Source organism: Odontesthes bonariensis, chromosome 10 (genome assembly GCF_027942865.1).
Source record: "Odontesthes bonariensis isolate fOdoBon6 chromosome 10, fOdoBon6.hap1, whole genome shotgun sequence".
Lineage (NCBI taxonomy): Eukaryota > Metazoa > Chordata > Actinopteri > Atheriniformes > Atherinopsidae > Odontesthes > Odontesthes bonariensis.
Window position 1 is genome coordinate 7,917,289 of NC_134515.1, and position 18,081 is coordinate 7,935,369.

At 34.9% G+C, this 18,081-nt stretch overlaps 1 protein-coding gene across 3 annotated transcripts in view; it reads right to left on the reverse strand.

The window, feature by feature from the left end:
* LOC142390571 (solute carrier family 41 member 3-like) overlaps positions 1-18,081 on the reverse strand; it is a 50,971-nt gene that overhangs the window by 7,733 nt on the left and 25,157 nt on the right. For all 3 annotated transcript variants that reach the window (XM_075476113.1, XM_075476112.1, XM_075476114.1), the window contains 2 exons: positions 16,964-17,043; positions 12,379-12,513 (listed from right to left, as the gene is read on the reverse strand). In XM_075476113.1, coding sequence (XP_075332228.1) covers positions 12,379-12,513; positions 16,964-17,043 — 215 coding nt within the window. The remainder of the gene's footprint in view (positions 1-12,378; positions 12,514-16,963; positions 17,044-18,081) is intronic.

Here is an 18,081-nt window from a genome sequence, read left to right on the forward strand (position 1 = left end):
ATACCATCATCCATATTTTCATACAAACATACTTTCATACATACATACCATCATCCATATTTTCATCCAAACATATATACATACCATCATCCATGTTTTCATCCATACACACATACCATCATCCATATTTTCATACAAACATACATACATACCATCATCCATATTTTCATACAAACATACTTTCATACATACATACCATCATCCATATTTTCATCCAAACATATATACATACCATCATCCATGTTTTCATCCATACACACATACCATCATCCATATTTTCATACAAACATACACACATACCAACATCCATATTTTCATCCGAACATACATACATACCATCATCCATATTTTCATCCAAACATACATACATACCATCATCCATATTTTCATCCAAACATACATACATACCATCATCCATATTTTCATCCAAACATACATACATACCATCATCCATATTTTCAACCAAACATACATACATACCATCATCCATATTTTCATCCAAACATACATACATACATACCATCATCCATATTTTCATCCAAACATACATACCATCATCCATATTTTCATCCAAACATACATACCATCATCCATATTTTCATCCAAACACACATACCATCATCCATATTTTCATCCAAACATATTTTCATACATACATACCATCATCCATATTTTCATCCAAACATACTTTCATACATACATACCATCATCCATATTTTCATCCAAACATACATACCATCATCCATATTTTCATCCAAACACACATACCATCATCCATATTTTCATCCAAACATATTTTCATACATACATACCATCATCCATGTTTTCATCCAAACACACATACAATCACCCATATTTTCATCCAAACATACATACATACCATCATCCATATTTTCATCCGAACATACATACATACCATCATCCATATTTTCATACAAACATACTTTCATACATACATACCATCATCCATATTTTCATCCAAACACACATACCATCATCCATATTTTCATCCGAACATACATACATACATACCATCATCCATATTTTCATACAAACATACATACATACCATAGTCCATATTTTCATCCAAACATACATACATACCATCATCCATATTTTCATCCAAACATACATACATACCATAGTCCATATTTTCATCAAAACATACACACATACCAACATCCATATTTTCATCCGAACATACATACATACCATCATCCATATTTTCATCCAAACATACATACATACCATCATCCATATTTTCATACAAACATACTTTCATACATACATACCATCATCCATATTTTCATCCAAACACACATACCATCATCCATATTTTCATCCAAACATATTTTCATACATACATACCATAATCCACATTTTCATCCAAACACACATACCATCATCCATATTTTCATCCAAACACACATACCATCATCCATATTTTCATCCAAACATACTTTCATACATACACACCATAGTCCATATTTTCATCCAAACATATATACATACATACCATCATCCATATTTTCATCCAAACATACATACATACATACCATCATCCATATTTTCATCCAAACATACATACATACCATCATCCATATTTTCATCCAAACATACTTTCATACATACATACCATCATCCATATTTTCATCCAAACATATTTTCATACATACATACCATCATCCATGTTTTCATCCAAACACACATACAATCACCCATATTTTCATACAAACATACACACATACAATCACCCATATTTTCATACAAACATACATACATACCATCATCCATATTTTCATCCAAACATACACACATACCATCATCCATATTTTCATCCAAACATACATACATACATACCATCATCCATATTTTCATCCAAACATACTTTCATATATACATACCATCATCCATATTTTCATCCAAACATACTTTCATTTATACATACCATAATCCATATTTTCATCCAAACACACATACCATCATCCATATTTTCATCCAAACACACATACATACCATCATCCATATTTTCATCCAAACACACATACATACCATCATCCATATTTTCATCCAAACATACACACATACCATCATCCATATTTTCATACAAACATACCATCATCCATATTTTCATCCAAACATACATACATACCATCATCCATATTTTCATCAAAACATACACACATACCAACATCCATATTTTCATCCGAACATACATACATACCATCATCCATATTTTCATCCAAACATATATACATACCATAATCCATATTTTCATCCAAACATACATACATACCATCATCCATATTTTCATCCAAACATATTTTCATACATACATACCATCATCCATATTTTCATCCAAACATATTTTCATACATACATACCATCACCCATATTTTCATACAAACATACACACATACCATCATCCATATTTTCATCCAAACATACACACATACCATCATCCATATTTTCATCCAAACATACTTTCATACATACCATCATCCATATTTTCATCCAAACACACATACCATCATCCATATTTTCATCCGAACAAACATACCATCATCCATATTTTCATCCAAACATACATACATACCATCATCCATATTTTCATCCAAACATACATACATACCATCATCCACATTTTCATCCAAACACACATACCATCATCCACATTTTCATCCAAACATACATACATACCATCATCCATATTTTCATCCAAACATACATACATACAATCATCCATATTTTCATCCAAACATACACACATACCATCATCCATATTTTCATCCAAACATACTTTCATATATACATACCATAATCCATATTTTCATCCAAACACACATACTTACCATCATCCATATTTTCATCCAAACATACACACATACCATCATCCATATTTTCATACAAACATACCATCATCCATATTTTCATACAAACATACCATCATCCATATTTTCATCAAAACATACACACATACCAACATCCATATTTTCATCCGAACATACATACATACCATCATCCATATTTTCATCCAAACATACATACATACCATCATCCTTATTTTCATACAAACATACTTTCATACATACATACCATCATCCATATTTTCATCCAAACATACATACCATCATCCATATTTTCATCCAAACATACATACATACCATCATCCATATTTTCATCCAAACATATTTTCATACATACATACCATCATCCATGTTTTCATCCAAACACACATACAATCACCCATATTTTCATACAAACATACACACATACCATCATCCATATTTTCATCCAAACATACACACATACCATCATCCATATTTTCATCCAAACATACTTTCATACATACCATCATCCATATTTTCATCCAAACACACATACCATCATCCATATTTTCATCCAAACATACATACATACCATCATCCATATTTTCATCCAAACATACTTTCATACATACCATCATCCATATTTTCATCCAAACACACATACCATCATCCATATTTTCATCCGAACATACATACATACCATCATCCACATTTTCATCCAAACACACATACCATCATCCATATTTTCATCCAAACATACATACATACCATCATCCATATTTTCATCCAAACATACACACATACCATCATCCATATTTTCATCCAAACATACTTTCATATATACATACCATAATCCATATTTTCATCCAAACATACATACATACCATCATCCATATTTTCATCCAAACATACACACATACCATCATCCATATTTTCATCCAAACATACATACATACCATCATCCATATTTTCAACCAAACATACATACATACCATAATCCACATTTTCATCCAAACACACATACCATCATCCATATTTTCATCCAAACATACATACATACCATCATCCATATTTTCATCCAAACATACACACATACCATCATCCATATTTTCATCCAAACATACTTTCATATATACATACCATAATCCATATTTTCATCCAAACATACATACATACCATCATCCATATTTTCATCCAAACATACACACATACCATCATCCATATTTTCATCCAAACATACATACATACCATCATCCATATTTTCAACCAAACATACATACATACCATAATCCACATTTTCATCCAAACACACATACCATCATCCATATTTTCATCCAAACATACATACATACCATCATCCATATTTTCATCCAAACATACACACATACCATCATCCATATTTTCATCCAAACATACACACATACCATCATCCATATTTTCATCCAAACATACTTTCATATATACATACCATCATCCATATTTTCATCCAAACACACATACATACCATCATCCATATTTTCATCCAAACATACACACATACCATCATCCATATTTTCATCCAAACATACATACATGCCATCATCCATATTTTCATCCAAACATACATACATACCATCATCCATATTTTCATCCAAACACACATACATACCATCATCCATATTTTCATCCAAACATACATACATACAATCATCCATATTTTCATCCGAACATATATACATACCATCATCCATATTTTCATCCAAACATACATATATACATACCATCATCCATATTTTCATCCAAACATACATATATACATACCATCATCCATATTTTCATCCAAACACACATACATACCATCATCCACATTTTCATCCAAACATACATACATACCATCATCCATATTTTCATCCAAACACACATACATACCATCATCCACATTTTCATCCAAACATACATACATACCATCATCCATATTTTCATCCAAACATACATACATACCATCATCCACATTTTCATCCAAACACACATACCATCATCCACATTTTCATCCAAACACACATACATACCATCATCCATATTTTCATCCAAACATACATACATACAATCATCCATATTTTCATCCAAACATACATACATACAATCATCCATATTTTCATCCAAACATACACACATACCATCATCCATATTTTCATCCAAACATACTTTCATATATACATACCATAATCCATATTTTCATCCAAACACACATACTTACCATCATCCATATTTTCATCCAAACATACACACATACCATCATCCATATTTTCATACAAACATACCATCATCCATATTTTCATACAAACATACCATCATCCATATTTTCATACAAACATACAGACATACCATCATCCATATTTTCATCAAAACATACACACATACCAACATCCATATTTTCATCCGAACATACATACATACCATCATCCATATTTTCATCCAAACATACATACATACCATCATCCTTATTTTCATACAAACATACTTTCATACATACATACCATCTTCCATATTTTCATCCAAACATACATACCATCATCCATATTTTCATCCAAACATACATACATACCATCATCCATATTTTCATCCAAACATATTTTCATACATACATACCATCATCCATGTTTTCATCCAAACACACATTCAATCACCCATATTTTCATACAAACATACACACATACCATCATCCATATTTTCATCCAAACATACTTTCATACATACCATCATCCATATTTTCATCCAAACACACATACCATCATCCATATTTTCATCCAAACATACTTTCATACATACCATCATCCATATTTTCATCCAAACACACATACCATCATCCATATTTTCATCCAAACATACATACATACCATCATCCATATTTTCATCCAAACATACTTTCATACATACCATCATCCATATTTTCATCCAAACACACATACCATCATCCATATTTTCATCCAAACATACATACATACCATCATCCATATTTTCATCCGAACATACATACATACCATCATCCACATTTTCATCCAAACACACATACCATCATCCATATTTTCATCCAAACATACATACATACCATCATCCATATTTTCATCCAAACATACACACATACCATCATCCATATTTTCATCCAAACATACTTTCATATATACATACCATAATCCATATTTTCATCCAAACATACATACATACCATCATCCATATTTTCATCCAAACATACACACATACCATCATCCATATTTTCATCCAAACATACATACATACCATCATCCATATTTTCAACCAAACATACATACATACCATAATCCACATTTTCATCCAAACACACATACCATCATCCATATTTTCATCCAAACATACATACATACCATCATCCATATTTTCATCCAAACATACATACATACCATCATCCATATTTTCATCCAAACATACACACATACCATCATCCATATTTTCATCCAAACATACATACATACCATCATCCATATTTTCATCCAAACATACACACATACCATCATCCATATTTTCATCCGAACATATATACATACCATCATCCATATTTTCATCCAAACATACATACATACCATCATCCATATTTTCATCCAAACATACACACATACCATCATCCATATTTTCATCCAAACATACACACATACCATCATCCATATTTTCATCCAAACATACATACATGCCAACATCCATATTTTCATCCAAACATACATACATACCATCATCCATATTTTCATCCAAACATACATACATACAATCATCCATATTTTCATCCGAACATATATACATACCATCATCCATATTTTCATCCAAACATACATATATACATACCATCATCCATATTTTCATCCAAACATACATATATACATACCATCATCCATATTTTCATCCAAACACACATACATACCATCATCCACATTTTCATCCAAACATACATACATACCATCATCCATATTTTCATCCAAACACACATACATACCATCATCCACATTTTCATCCAAACATACATACATACCATCATCCATATTTTCATCCAAACATACTTTCATACATACCATCATCCATATTTTCATCCAAACACACATACCATCATCCATATTTTCATCCGAACATACATACATACCATCATCCACATTTTCATCCAAACACACATACCATCATCCATATTTTCATCCAAACATACATACATACCATCATCCATATTTTCATCCAAACATACATACATACAATCATCCATATTTTCATCCAAACATACACACATACCATCATCCATATTTTCATCCAAACACACATACATACCATCATCCATATTTTCATCCAAACATACATACATACAATCATCCATATTTTCATCCAAACATACACACATACCATCATCCATATTTTCATCCAAACACACATACATACCATCATCCATATTTTCATCCAAACACACATACATACCATCATCCATATTTTCATCCAAACATACATACATACAATCATCCATATTTTCATCCAAACATACATACATACCATCATCCATATTTTCATCCAAACATACTTTCATACATACCATCATCCATATTTTCATCCAAACACACATACCATCATCCATATTTTCATCCGAACATACATACATACCATCATCCACATTTTCATCCAAACACACATACCATCATCCACATTTTCATCCGAACATACATACATACCATCATCCACATTTTCATCCAAACACACATACCATCATCCATATTTTCATCCGAACATACATACATACCATCATCCACATTTTCATCCAAACACACATACCATCATCCATATTTTCATCCAAACATACATACATACCATCATCCATATTTTCATCCAAACATACATACATACCATCATCCATATTTTCATCCGAACATACATACATACCATCATCCACATTTTCATCCAAACACACATACAATCATCCATATTTTCATCCAAACATACACACATACCATAATCCATATTTTCATCCAAACACACATACCATCATCCATATTTTCATCCAAACATACATACATACCATCATCCATATTTTCATCCAAACATACACACATACCATCATCCATATTTTCATCCAAACATACATACATACCATCATCCATATTTTCATCCAAACATACATACATACCATCATCCATATTTTCAACCAAACATACATACATACCATAATCCATATTTTCATCCAAACACACATACATACCATCATCCATATTTTCATCCAAACACACATACATACCATCATCTATATTTTCATCCAAACATACATACATACATACCATCATCCATATTTTCATCCAAACATACATATATACATACCATCATCCATATTTTCATCCGAACATATATATATACATACCATCATCCATATTTTCATCCAAACATACATATATACATACCATCATCCATATTTTCATCCAAACATATATATATACATACCATCATCCACATTGTCATCCAAACATACATATATACATACCATCATCCATATTTTCATCCAAACACACATACATACCATCATCCATATTTTCATCCGAACATATATACATACCATCATCCACATTTTCATCCAAACATACATACATACCATCATCCATATTTTCATCCAAACACACATACATACCATCATCCATATTTTCATCCGAACATATATACATACCATCATCCATATTTTCATCCAAACGTACTTTCATACATACATACCATCATCCATATTTAAATTAAATGAAGACAAAACTGATATCATTCTGTTTGGTAGCAAAGAGAAGAGGCTCAGCGTTGGTAAATATCTTGAGACCCGGGACCTTACAATCACTGACCAAGTTGGTAACCTCGGAGTGTTGATAGACTCAGATCTGACTTTCAGCAGCCACATCAAAGCTGTCACCAAGGCAGCTTTTTACCATCTCAGAAACATCAACAGAATTAAAGGTTTCCTCTCCCAAAAAGACCAGGAGAAACTCATCCATGCATTCATCTCCAGTAGACTCGATTACTGTAATGCTCTTTTAACTGGACTTCCCAAAAAGAGCATTAAACATCTGCAGCTCATCCAGAACGCTGCTGCTGGAGTTTTAACCCGGACTAAGAGATCTGAACACATCACACCAGTTTTAAAATCTTTACACTGGCTTCCAGTCAGTCACAGAATAGATTTTAAAAGCCTGCTGATGGTTTACAAATCCCAGAAGGGTTTAGGCCCAAAATACATCTGTGATATGTTCAGAGAATATAAACCCAGCAGAGCTCTTAGATCCAAGGACTCAGGTCAGCTGGTCCAGTCCAGAGTCCAGACTAAACATGGAGAAGCAGCAGTTAGCTGTTATGCTGCAAACAAGTGGAACAAACTGCCAGTGGAGATTAAACTTTCACCAAATGTAGACATTTTTAAATCCAGGTTAAAAACATTTCTTTTCTCATGTGTCTATGCATGCAATATCTTTTAACTTATCTAGACTGTTGCCTGATTTTAAATTCATTTAAATGATTTTATTTGTTTCTCTTTATATTATTTTATGTATTTTTAATGCTTCTTGCACTCCCTGCTGCAATGCTTTTATTTTATGTAAAGCACTTTGAACTGTTTGTACATGAAATGTGCTATACAAATAAATTTGATTTGATTTGATATTTTCATCCAAACATATTTTCATACATACCATCATCCATATTTTCATCCAAACATATATACATACCATCATCCATATTTTCATCCAAACATACATACATACATACCATCATCCATATTTTCATCCAAACATACACACATACTATCATCCATATTTTCAACCAAACATACATACATACCATCATCCATATTTTCAACCAAACATACATACATACCATCATCCATATTTTCATACAAACATATATACATACATACCATAATCCATATTTTCATCCAAACATACATACATACCATCATCCATATTTTCATCCAAACATTCATACATACCATCATCCATATTTTCATCCAAACATACATACATACCATCATCCATATTTTCATCCAAACATACATACATACCATCATCCATATTTTCATCCAAACATTCATACATACCATCATCCATATTTTCATCCAAACATACATACATACCATCATCCATATTTTCATCCAAACATACATACATACCATCATCCATATTTTCATCCAAACATACATACATACCATCATCCATATTTTCATCCAAACATTCATACATACCATCATCCATATTTTCATCCAAACATACATACATACCATCATCCATATTTTCATCCAAACACACATACATACCATCATCCATATTTTCATCCAAACATACATACATACCATCATCCATATTTTCATCCAAACATACATACATACCATCATCCATATTTTCATCCAAACATATATACATACCATAATCCATATTTTCATCCAAACATATTTTCATACATACATACCATCATCCATATTTTCATCCAAACATATTTTCATACATACATACCATCATCCATATTTTCATCCAAACATATTTTCATACATACATACCATCATCCATATTTTCATACAAACATACACACATACATACCATCATTCATATTTTCATCAAAACACACATACATACCATCATCCATATTTTCATCCAAACACACATACCATCATCCATATTTTCATCCAAACACACATACATACCATCATCCATATTTTCATCCAAACATTCACACATACCATCATCCATATTTTCATCCAAACACACATACATACCATCATCCATATTTTCATCCAAACATTCACACATACCATCATCCATATTTTCATCCAAACACACATACCATCATCCATATTTTCATCCAAACACACATACATACCATCATCCATATTTTCATCCAAACATTCACACATACCATCATCCATATTTTCATCCAAACACACATACATACCATCATCCATATTTTCATCCAAACATTCACACATACCATCATCCATATTTTCATCCAAACACACATACATACCATCATCCATATTTTCATCCAAACATACATACATACCATCATCCATATTTTCATCCAAACATTCATACATGCCATCATCCATATTTTCATCCAAACACACATACATACCATCATCCATATTTTCATCCAAACACACATACATACCATCATCCATATTTTCATCCAAACATTCATACATGCCATCATCCATATTTTCCTCCAAACATACATACATACCATCATCCATATTTTCATCCAAACATACATAAACACACATATAATTAGGTATGGGCCGGTATGAGATTCTAACAATATGATAACCTTAGACAAAAATATCATGGTTTCACAGCTCTAAAATGTGTATTATGAATGTCTGTAATTAAAAACAAGAAAAATAAAAAAAACTTTTCCATTTTGGTGTGCTTCAGTGGACACACTTGGGAATTATCTTATTACTTTCATGATGCAATGATAATAATAATAGCTCGGCTTTATTTAGCGCTTTTCATAATACTCAAAGCCACTTCCAGTGAATGAAACAACAGCAAATTCCTCAAAGTTCTGCCAGTCTCCGTCAGCGAGTTCTGGGAGTTGACGTGGTCACTATGCTGTTTCAGTGCAGTGTCGTACTGTACCGCACGTCTTCGCTGAGTCTGGATTCGAATTGGTCCATCCTGTTTGTCGTTTTTTCCGCGTGTCGCGGCCTTTTATATAATAAAAAATCTCGTACAACTTAGATGAAAAACGAAAGTTAACTTAATCTGATTTTACAAGCTCAAAAAGTGGTCAAAAAATCTTTTAACCACAACCTCCCGTCTTCACACCGGACATTTGACAAATAAAACGCTCTTCCAACACGCCCCCCGAGGGTCTAAAAGTTACCAAAATAATCTAAACAATTTCAAATATAAAAATGAATTACAGATTTTGATTACAAACTAACTAAAGTACATTCTAACTGCCCAAAGAAAACTAAATTGATAGAACTTATGATTGGCAAACATAAATGGCCACAACATCGCGCGTGCCAAGTTACGAATTTTGACTGGTGCACGACTACGCCGCAACCTAGAAACAGACGGGGGGGAAAGTTCAGGGGGGCTCGCCTCCTGCAGCCATCATAGAGCTGCCTGCTTGTCACTCACAGCAAGCGGAGGTGCGCAGGGGGAGGGGCACTACGCTGCAGCTGCACTTTCTCTCTGACGAGAATTTTAAAAAACGCTCATACTGCAGGGACAGCATGACAGAAATTTTTTGTGGTTTTGAAACCTTGACTTTTTTAAATTTATTTATTTATTTTTTTTAATATATATATATTTTTTTAACTTTTTTTTTTATTAGGAAACCTTGACTTCTTAATACCGTGGTATACCTTGAAACCGGCCCATGCCTACATAGCATCATCCATACTTTCATACATAGATACCATCACCCATCAATGACATCATCCAACCTTTTTATTCCCCTATCTGTGTTAAACAATTTGGAGAAAATGACACACTTCCAAGTTCTGACTTCTTATGTACAAGATACATTGAATGCATGATCAGCATACCTGAGGAGAAGAAGGTGACGCAGGGATTGGGCCAGTGTTGCCTCATCTTGTAGGGCAGCACCCCTGGGATGCTCCAAAAGTGCAGGTAGGTTGAAATCCTACTGGCCTGGATGGCCACCAAGTTACCACCTACTCCTACATATGGAAAGAAAGGACAGAGGACTGACTAAGTAGGTGAGAAGATGATTTGGCACGACTTACAACTTTTTTTCCCTTTTCAAACAAAACAAATGATCTGCTGAAACCCAACAGATAGTAATCACCGCTTTAGAAACATTAAGACTTTATCATGTTTTGTTGCAAGCAAACAAACATAAGTAAGAATTGATGGATAACCCAGACAGAGAGCACAGCTACCTTTATAAGTGGCTCAGGCCAAAATGCAGCTAAATCCTGGCCTATGCAGTCACAGTCATACAAAAAAACTTTATGCAACACTTCAAAAAGCATTAAGAGTGGCAACAATATGTATGGAAATAAACTCAGCTGCCGGCAGCCTTAAATGTGATTCTGGTTCTGCTGTAATCCTGAATGTGCCAAAGTTGCCTGCTTGAGAAGTCATTTTTAGATATTTTTATGTGCTACATGAGCTAAAATGTAGAGAAGATAACAATTAATCTTTTCATTCTGGTTTGAGTTCAGATTTTTGTTAATAAACCTCTTTAAATCTGCATTTTCAGACACATTTTAACAGGAAAAAAAAAATCAAAGTCTCACCAAGTATATTCATCTCACTTCTAGTTCAAATATCTCATTACACTTAATATAAGACACAACTGTACTGCAAGTACTATTTCAGCCAGATATAGGGACTTGTTTGAATACATCTTGAATATCTTGTTAAATGAAAAAGTCTTGGAAACAAATTGTTTGAGTCGGATTTCATATGAAAGAAGCTATGTTTGACATTTGAAGAGGTTTTTAAGATAATTTCAAGATCACTTTTATCTCATTTCAAGAAATCTTGACAAGCCGATTTTCACTGGTTCCATTGGCAGATTTTTTTGCTTATTTCAAGCAAAACGTCTTGTATTTGTTGTTTTTCTTACTTATTTTTGATGGGGCATTTTTTCCAGTGTTGAAAGGGTAATTTGTGCCTAATTAAGTTACGTTACCTTTCCAAGTATTTGCCCCTTTAGAAAGAAAAATTTATTTAATTTGTTTTTGTGAGATGGACAGGACTTAAAAGGTAGGGTAGGAGATCCTGGATTTTGAGTCCAGCGAAGCTGCATTTTGAAAATACACAGGTAAAAAGTCCCAACCCTTTTCTTCACTTTCCCCCCGAAGGCACGCCTCTAGAGTACATGAACGCGCACGAGCACGAAGGTGCACGAGCGCTGTTCTGACAGCAAGCATCGATCGTTGCCGTATTTAGTATTTGCTAACTATACGTTTAATAATGCTAGGTGCTAGCCAAGCTGGCTCTAGTTTAGCTTCCTGCCAAGCTTCTGGACGTGTAATTCGTTCACGAGCAGGGTACGCCCACGGGGGGGGGGGGGGGGGGGGAGGAGCAGATTGCAGTTTGATAGACGGCATCAGAATCCAATCATTGTTAACGGTCCGTTCAGTATGATTGGATACTGTTTTTCCTGGATTGTACGTTCTAGAGGCAACTAAAACTTTTCATATTAAATGTCAAAACTTTTAATTATTTGGTTGCAATGGGGTTGTGAAGAGTATTTCAAGCAATATGTGAAAAAGTGTTCCAGAAAAAGATCCCCTACCACGCCTTTAAGGGAACTGTGAGTAAAACATTAAACTGGTTTCATATGCAAGGCACAGAGGAAAGATGGGAAATTCAAACCAGATTGGCAAACTTAAAACTCAGCGGAGTGGTACAAAGAGAGGAAGGATTTAGAAACAGTGGGAAGAAGGGTGGAAAGAAAATGAGAAACAGTGACAGATAGAGTGCACGGTTATTAAAGGCCCTGTCAGCTGTGCCAGAACACTGGGTGTGCACCATTAGTGGTTTACATCGACTTCTCCCCTATACTCAGCAGATCCCTGCATGCATCACCTCACGGCCAAACCTCTTCATCTGAAGGCTGCTTCTTTTTTGCCTCCACTTCTGAGTCTCAGAGCATTTTTCTAACTACCTACCATCAGATATAGCTCTATTCTAATTTCTGCAGATGATTTGGACCTTCTCGTGCAAGAAAGAGTTGAGTGGAAATCTACCGATTTTGCGGATCAGCTAAAATCAGTTCATACAGCAGAACTTTGTATCCTCTTGTTCCCTCTGCTGCTGGTTTATTCTGCTTAATTTTTTATTGCTGGCATTGCAAAAATAATATTTTATCTAAACCCTGATTTCCTGCTCATCTTACACACAGTAGAAAAACCACAACCCAGACTCAGAGGATCTGCTACCACGACCCAGGTGCCACATTTTAAAGGGCACACTAGAAATGCCCCTTCATGCCCCGTCAGATCTGAGGTGTTGGGAGAAGTTGGCACTAACAGGTGTTTGCCAAAACCCTTCTGGTACAAAAATCCCAAGTGTTAGTACAGGGCAGAGAGCTCATAAAATGATTAAGATGCAGTGGCTGAGCAAAAAGAACATAGGAAACAAATGGAAGCTTTAAAGGGATAGTTCGCCTCTTTTGACATGAAGCTGTATGACATACCATATCAGCAACATCATTTCTGAACATCTTCTTACCCCCTGCTGCGTCCTGTGAGCAGAGTTCCAGTCTCGATTTGGTGTTGATGAAGGTAGTCCGGCTAGTTGGCTGGGGCTAGAAAAATAAAGCGTCTTGCTTCTCAAAACAATATGCGTTCAAAAGAGTAATACATTTGCATCACAATATCGTCCCTCCAGAAAAAGTCAGACCTCACAATCGCTTGGCGCTATTTTCCCTTCGTATCACTGCCTGCTGTGTAAACTGTGCAGACCGAAGTGCAGACTGAGCAGCAAACACTGTAACAGGTGCGGCTGTCAGCAGGCAGTGATATGAAGGGAGAGAAAATAGCGCCAAGCGATTGTGAGGTCTGACTTTTTCTGGATGAACGATTTTGTGATGCAAATGTATTACTCCTTTGAACGCATATTGTTTTGAGAAGCAAGACGCTTTATTTTTGTGGCCCTAGCCAACTAGCCGGACTACCTTCGTTAACGCCAAAACGAGGCTGGAACTCCGCTCACAGGACGCAGCAGGGGGTAAGAAAATGTTCATAAATGATGTTGCTAATATGGGATGTCATACAGCTTCATGTCAAAAGAGGCGAACTATCCCTTTAAGGTCGAGTTTAAATAAATCCTGTAAGGGAAAATGAATTCCTATATGCATTGTATTGAGTGTTATTGTGTAAAACCTGTAATAACCTGTAATAACCTGTAATAACCTGTAATAATTCTTGTAAGACACCAACCTGTTTTTCTCTCTTCCTTTCAATGAGGGCATTGTGTGCTCGCTATATGATTAAACAACTTTAAGGAGGATGGTGGGAAAGATGCTACAGTATCAAGGTAGCCTTGGCTGCAGCAAGGGAGGGAAAATAGATCAAAACGCTTGAACATATCAAAAGGAGCGATTACGTAATAATCTGTATTATAACTGAATTGTTTTTGCCTAAGTGGTCAGAGCAGCTCTGTACTCTGTACTGTGTTGTTCTCTCTTGCAAGATATTATTAAAAGCATCTTATCTCCTCATAAAATAACCGACTCTGTGCCTTACTAAAATTTCCACCACAATCCTTTCACAACTTTAACCGTGTGCCAAAAAGCCTTTCTGACAGTGTCGGGGCGTTCTGCCTGGAAACACTTTCACTTCTCCAATTTGTGGAGGCATGAGGTGGTTTTAATGCTGCTGCTTATTGGCTGATATGCAGATAAGACCAGATGAAATCAATGCTGTCATGAATTCCAAGTTTGGCTTAGACTTTGGAACAGTCGATTTCCCAAATCCAAAAGGAAAAACCTTTGCATGCTTCAGCCCATCTTATTTTAATATCTGAGCCCAACATTATTTCCTCCCTTTCCAGAAAACCACTGGTTTTTGGTTTTTGACAATGGAAATTAAAACGGCAGCAAAAACAAATCAAAAGGTTTGTTGTCAGGCATCAACGGTCGGCAATGAGTCCCAGATTAGGAGTAAATCTAAGTAGTAAGTAATAGTAAAGTAAATCTTTTTCTCATCCAATTTAGATATTAATGTCAACAGCTTTAAAGTAATTTTTTTCTGTAGGTGACATAACTTTATCGAATGAATTCAAGATATCCGCCTTATGACTAGTGTTTGTTTTCTGTTTGTTGGGGCATCTTTAAACACACAAACTGCGACAGATTTGAGTTTCCTTTAGGGAAAACGATCAACAAAGCCCTTTAATTCAGCTCGGGTATTTAGTCATAGTATTATGAGTGAGGAGCATTACTATTCTGCTCACAGAGTTGGACTTTTGACTCAGTGTTTAATATGCTGCTAAGATTCAGTCACGCAGCCCCTGAAAAATTACTATTCCTATCCCTAAATGTAATCAAATAACTCTTGAGGCAGGATTATGTTCAACACCCGTGAAGTAAAAGAAAAAAGGTAAAAAGGGGTCCATCAACATGAGATCTGAAGAAAGAACTCATCAGCTTACCATTAATGACAGGCGTAAAGACAGCCATCCCCTCAAAGTTGGGATCACTCACCGTCTTGTCCAGTATAAGGCCTCCAAAACTGGGAAAATCACAAACAGAAAATCAGGACAGTCGCTATTTATCGTGTAATCTTTGGTTTTTATCTTCTCAAGATCTCTTCTGCAAAAGAACTCCGACTGAAGAAAGAAATTAAAAAAAAGACAGAAAACAAAACCACCACGAGACCAAATCTAGCATACGAGACAGTCTCAGACGTCAGTGAATGAATTCAAATGTAAAACCTAAATGAAAATATTTCTTTAGGAAGGTTTATGTTGTTTATGTTTATGCATTTGGCAGAAGCGTCTTACATCCATATCCCAGGTAAACGGGTAGCATAAGGGGGTCTTTCATGCGTTGGGGTCAGGATTCGAACCCCTTATCACCCATCACTATCCAGTCGCTACTGTCTGCCATGAAGAATTAACAGTAATGCAGTGCTTTTTAGTCACTAAAATGGTCAAACAGACACGTTGAACGGAATTAATTTCTGCCTACGTTATAAAACGTTTGCAAAGCCGGTTATTTAAAGCAATACAATGTAACTTCTCAAAAAGCCCATTATGGAGCTCCCCCTACAGGCTGTTCCGAGAGCAACTCTAGTCCGGTCTCTTGCTTTGTCGGTCTCTCTCTTTCTCTTCCTTGCTTGCTTCATCAGTCAACGTCTTCTTCTGTTTCTTCGGTGTTACTCCCATGATGATCGTACTGACCATGTTGCGCTAGCTTAGCCTTATACCTGGGAGCGTGAGAGGGGTCTATTTGTTTTTGCTGTAGGTGTGCCAGAAAGCAAGTCGAAGTACTTCCGCTCAGCTCCCGGGCCGCTCCAGCAAAGTTACATAGCACAGTTTTTCCAACTCAGACCCCCGAAGGGCATAGGAGACAGGCCAATTGTAATATTAAAACTCATTCCAGCCGCACAATTTTTTTCAAGCTGTTATTTTAAGGTAGAAATGTTACATAGTATTGCTTTATTGTATCCATTACCAGCAGCTGCAGATCAGCCCAACAGGAAAACTTCACTCATAGTTGTACAATACCAGACTTTAAAACTTGTGGGTGGTAAACAGGGGTCGCGTTA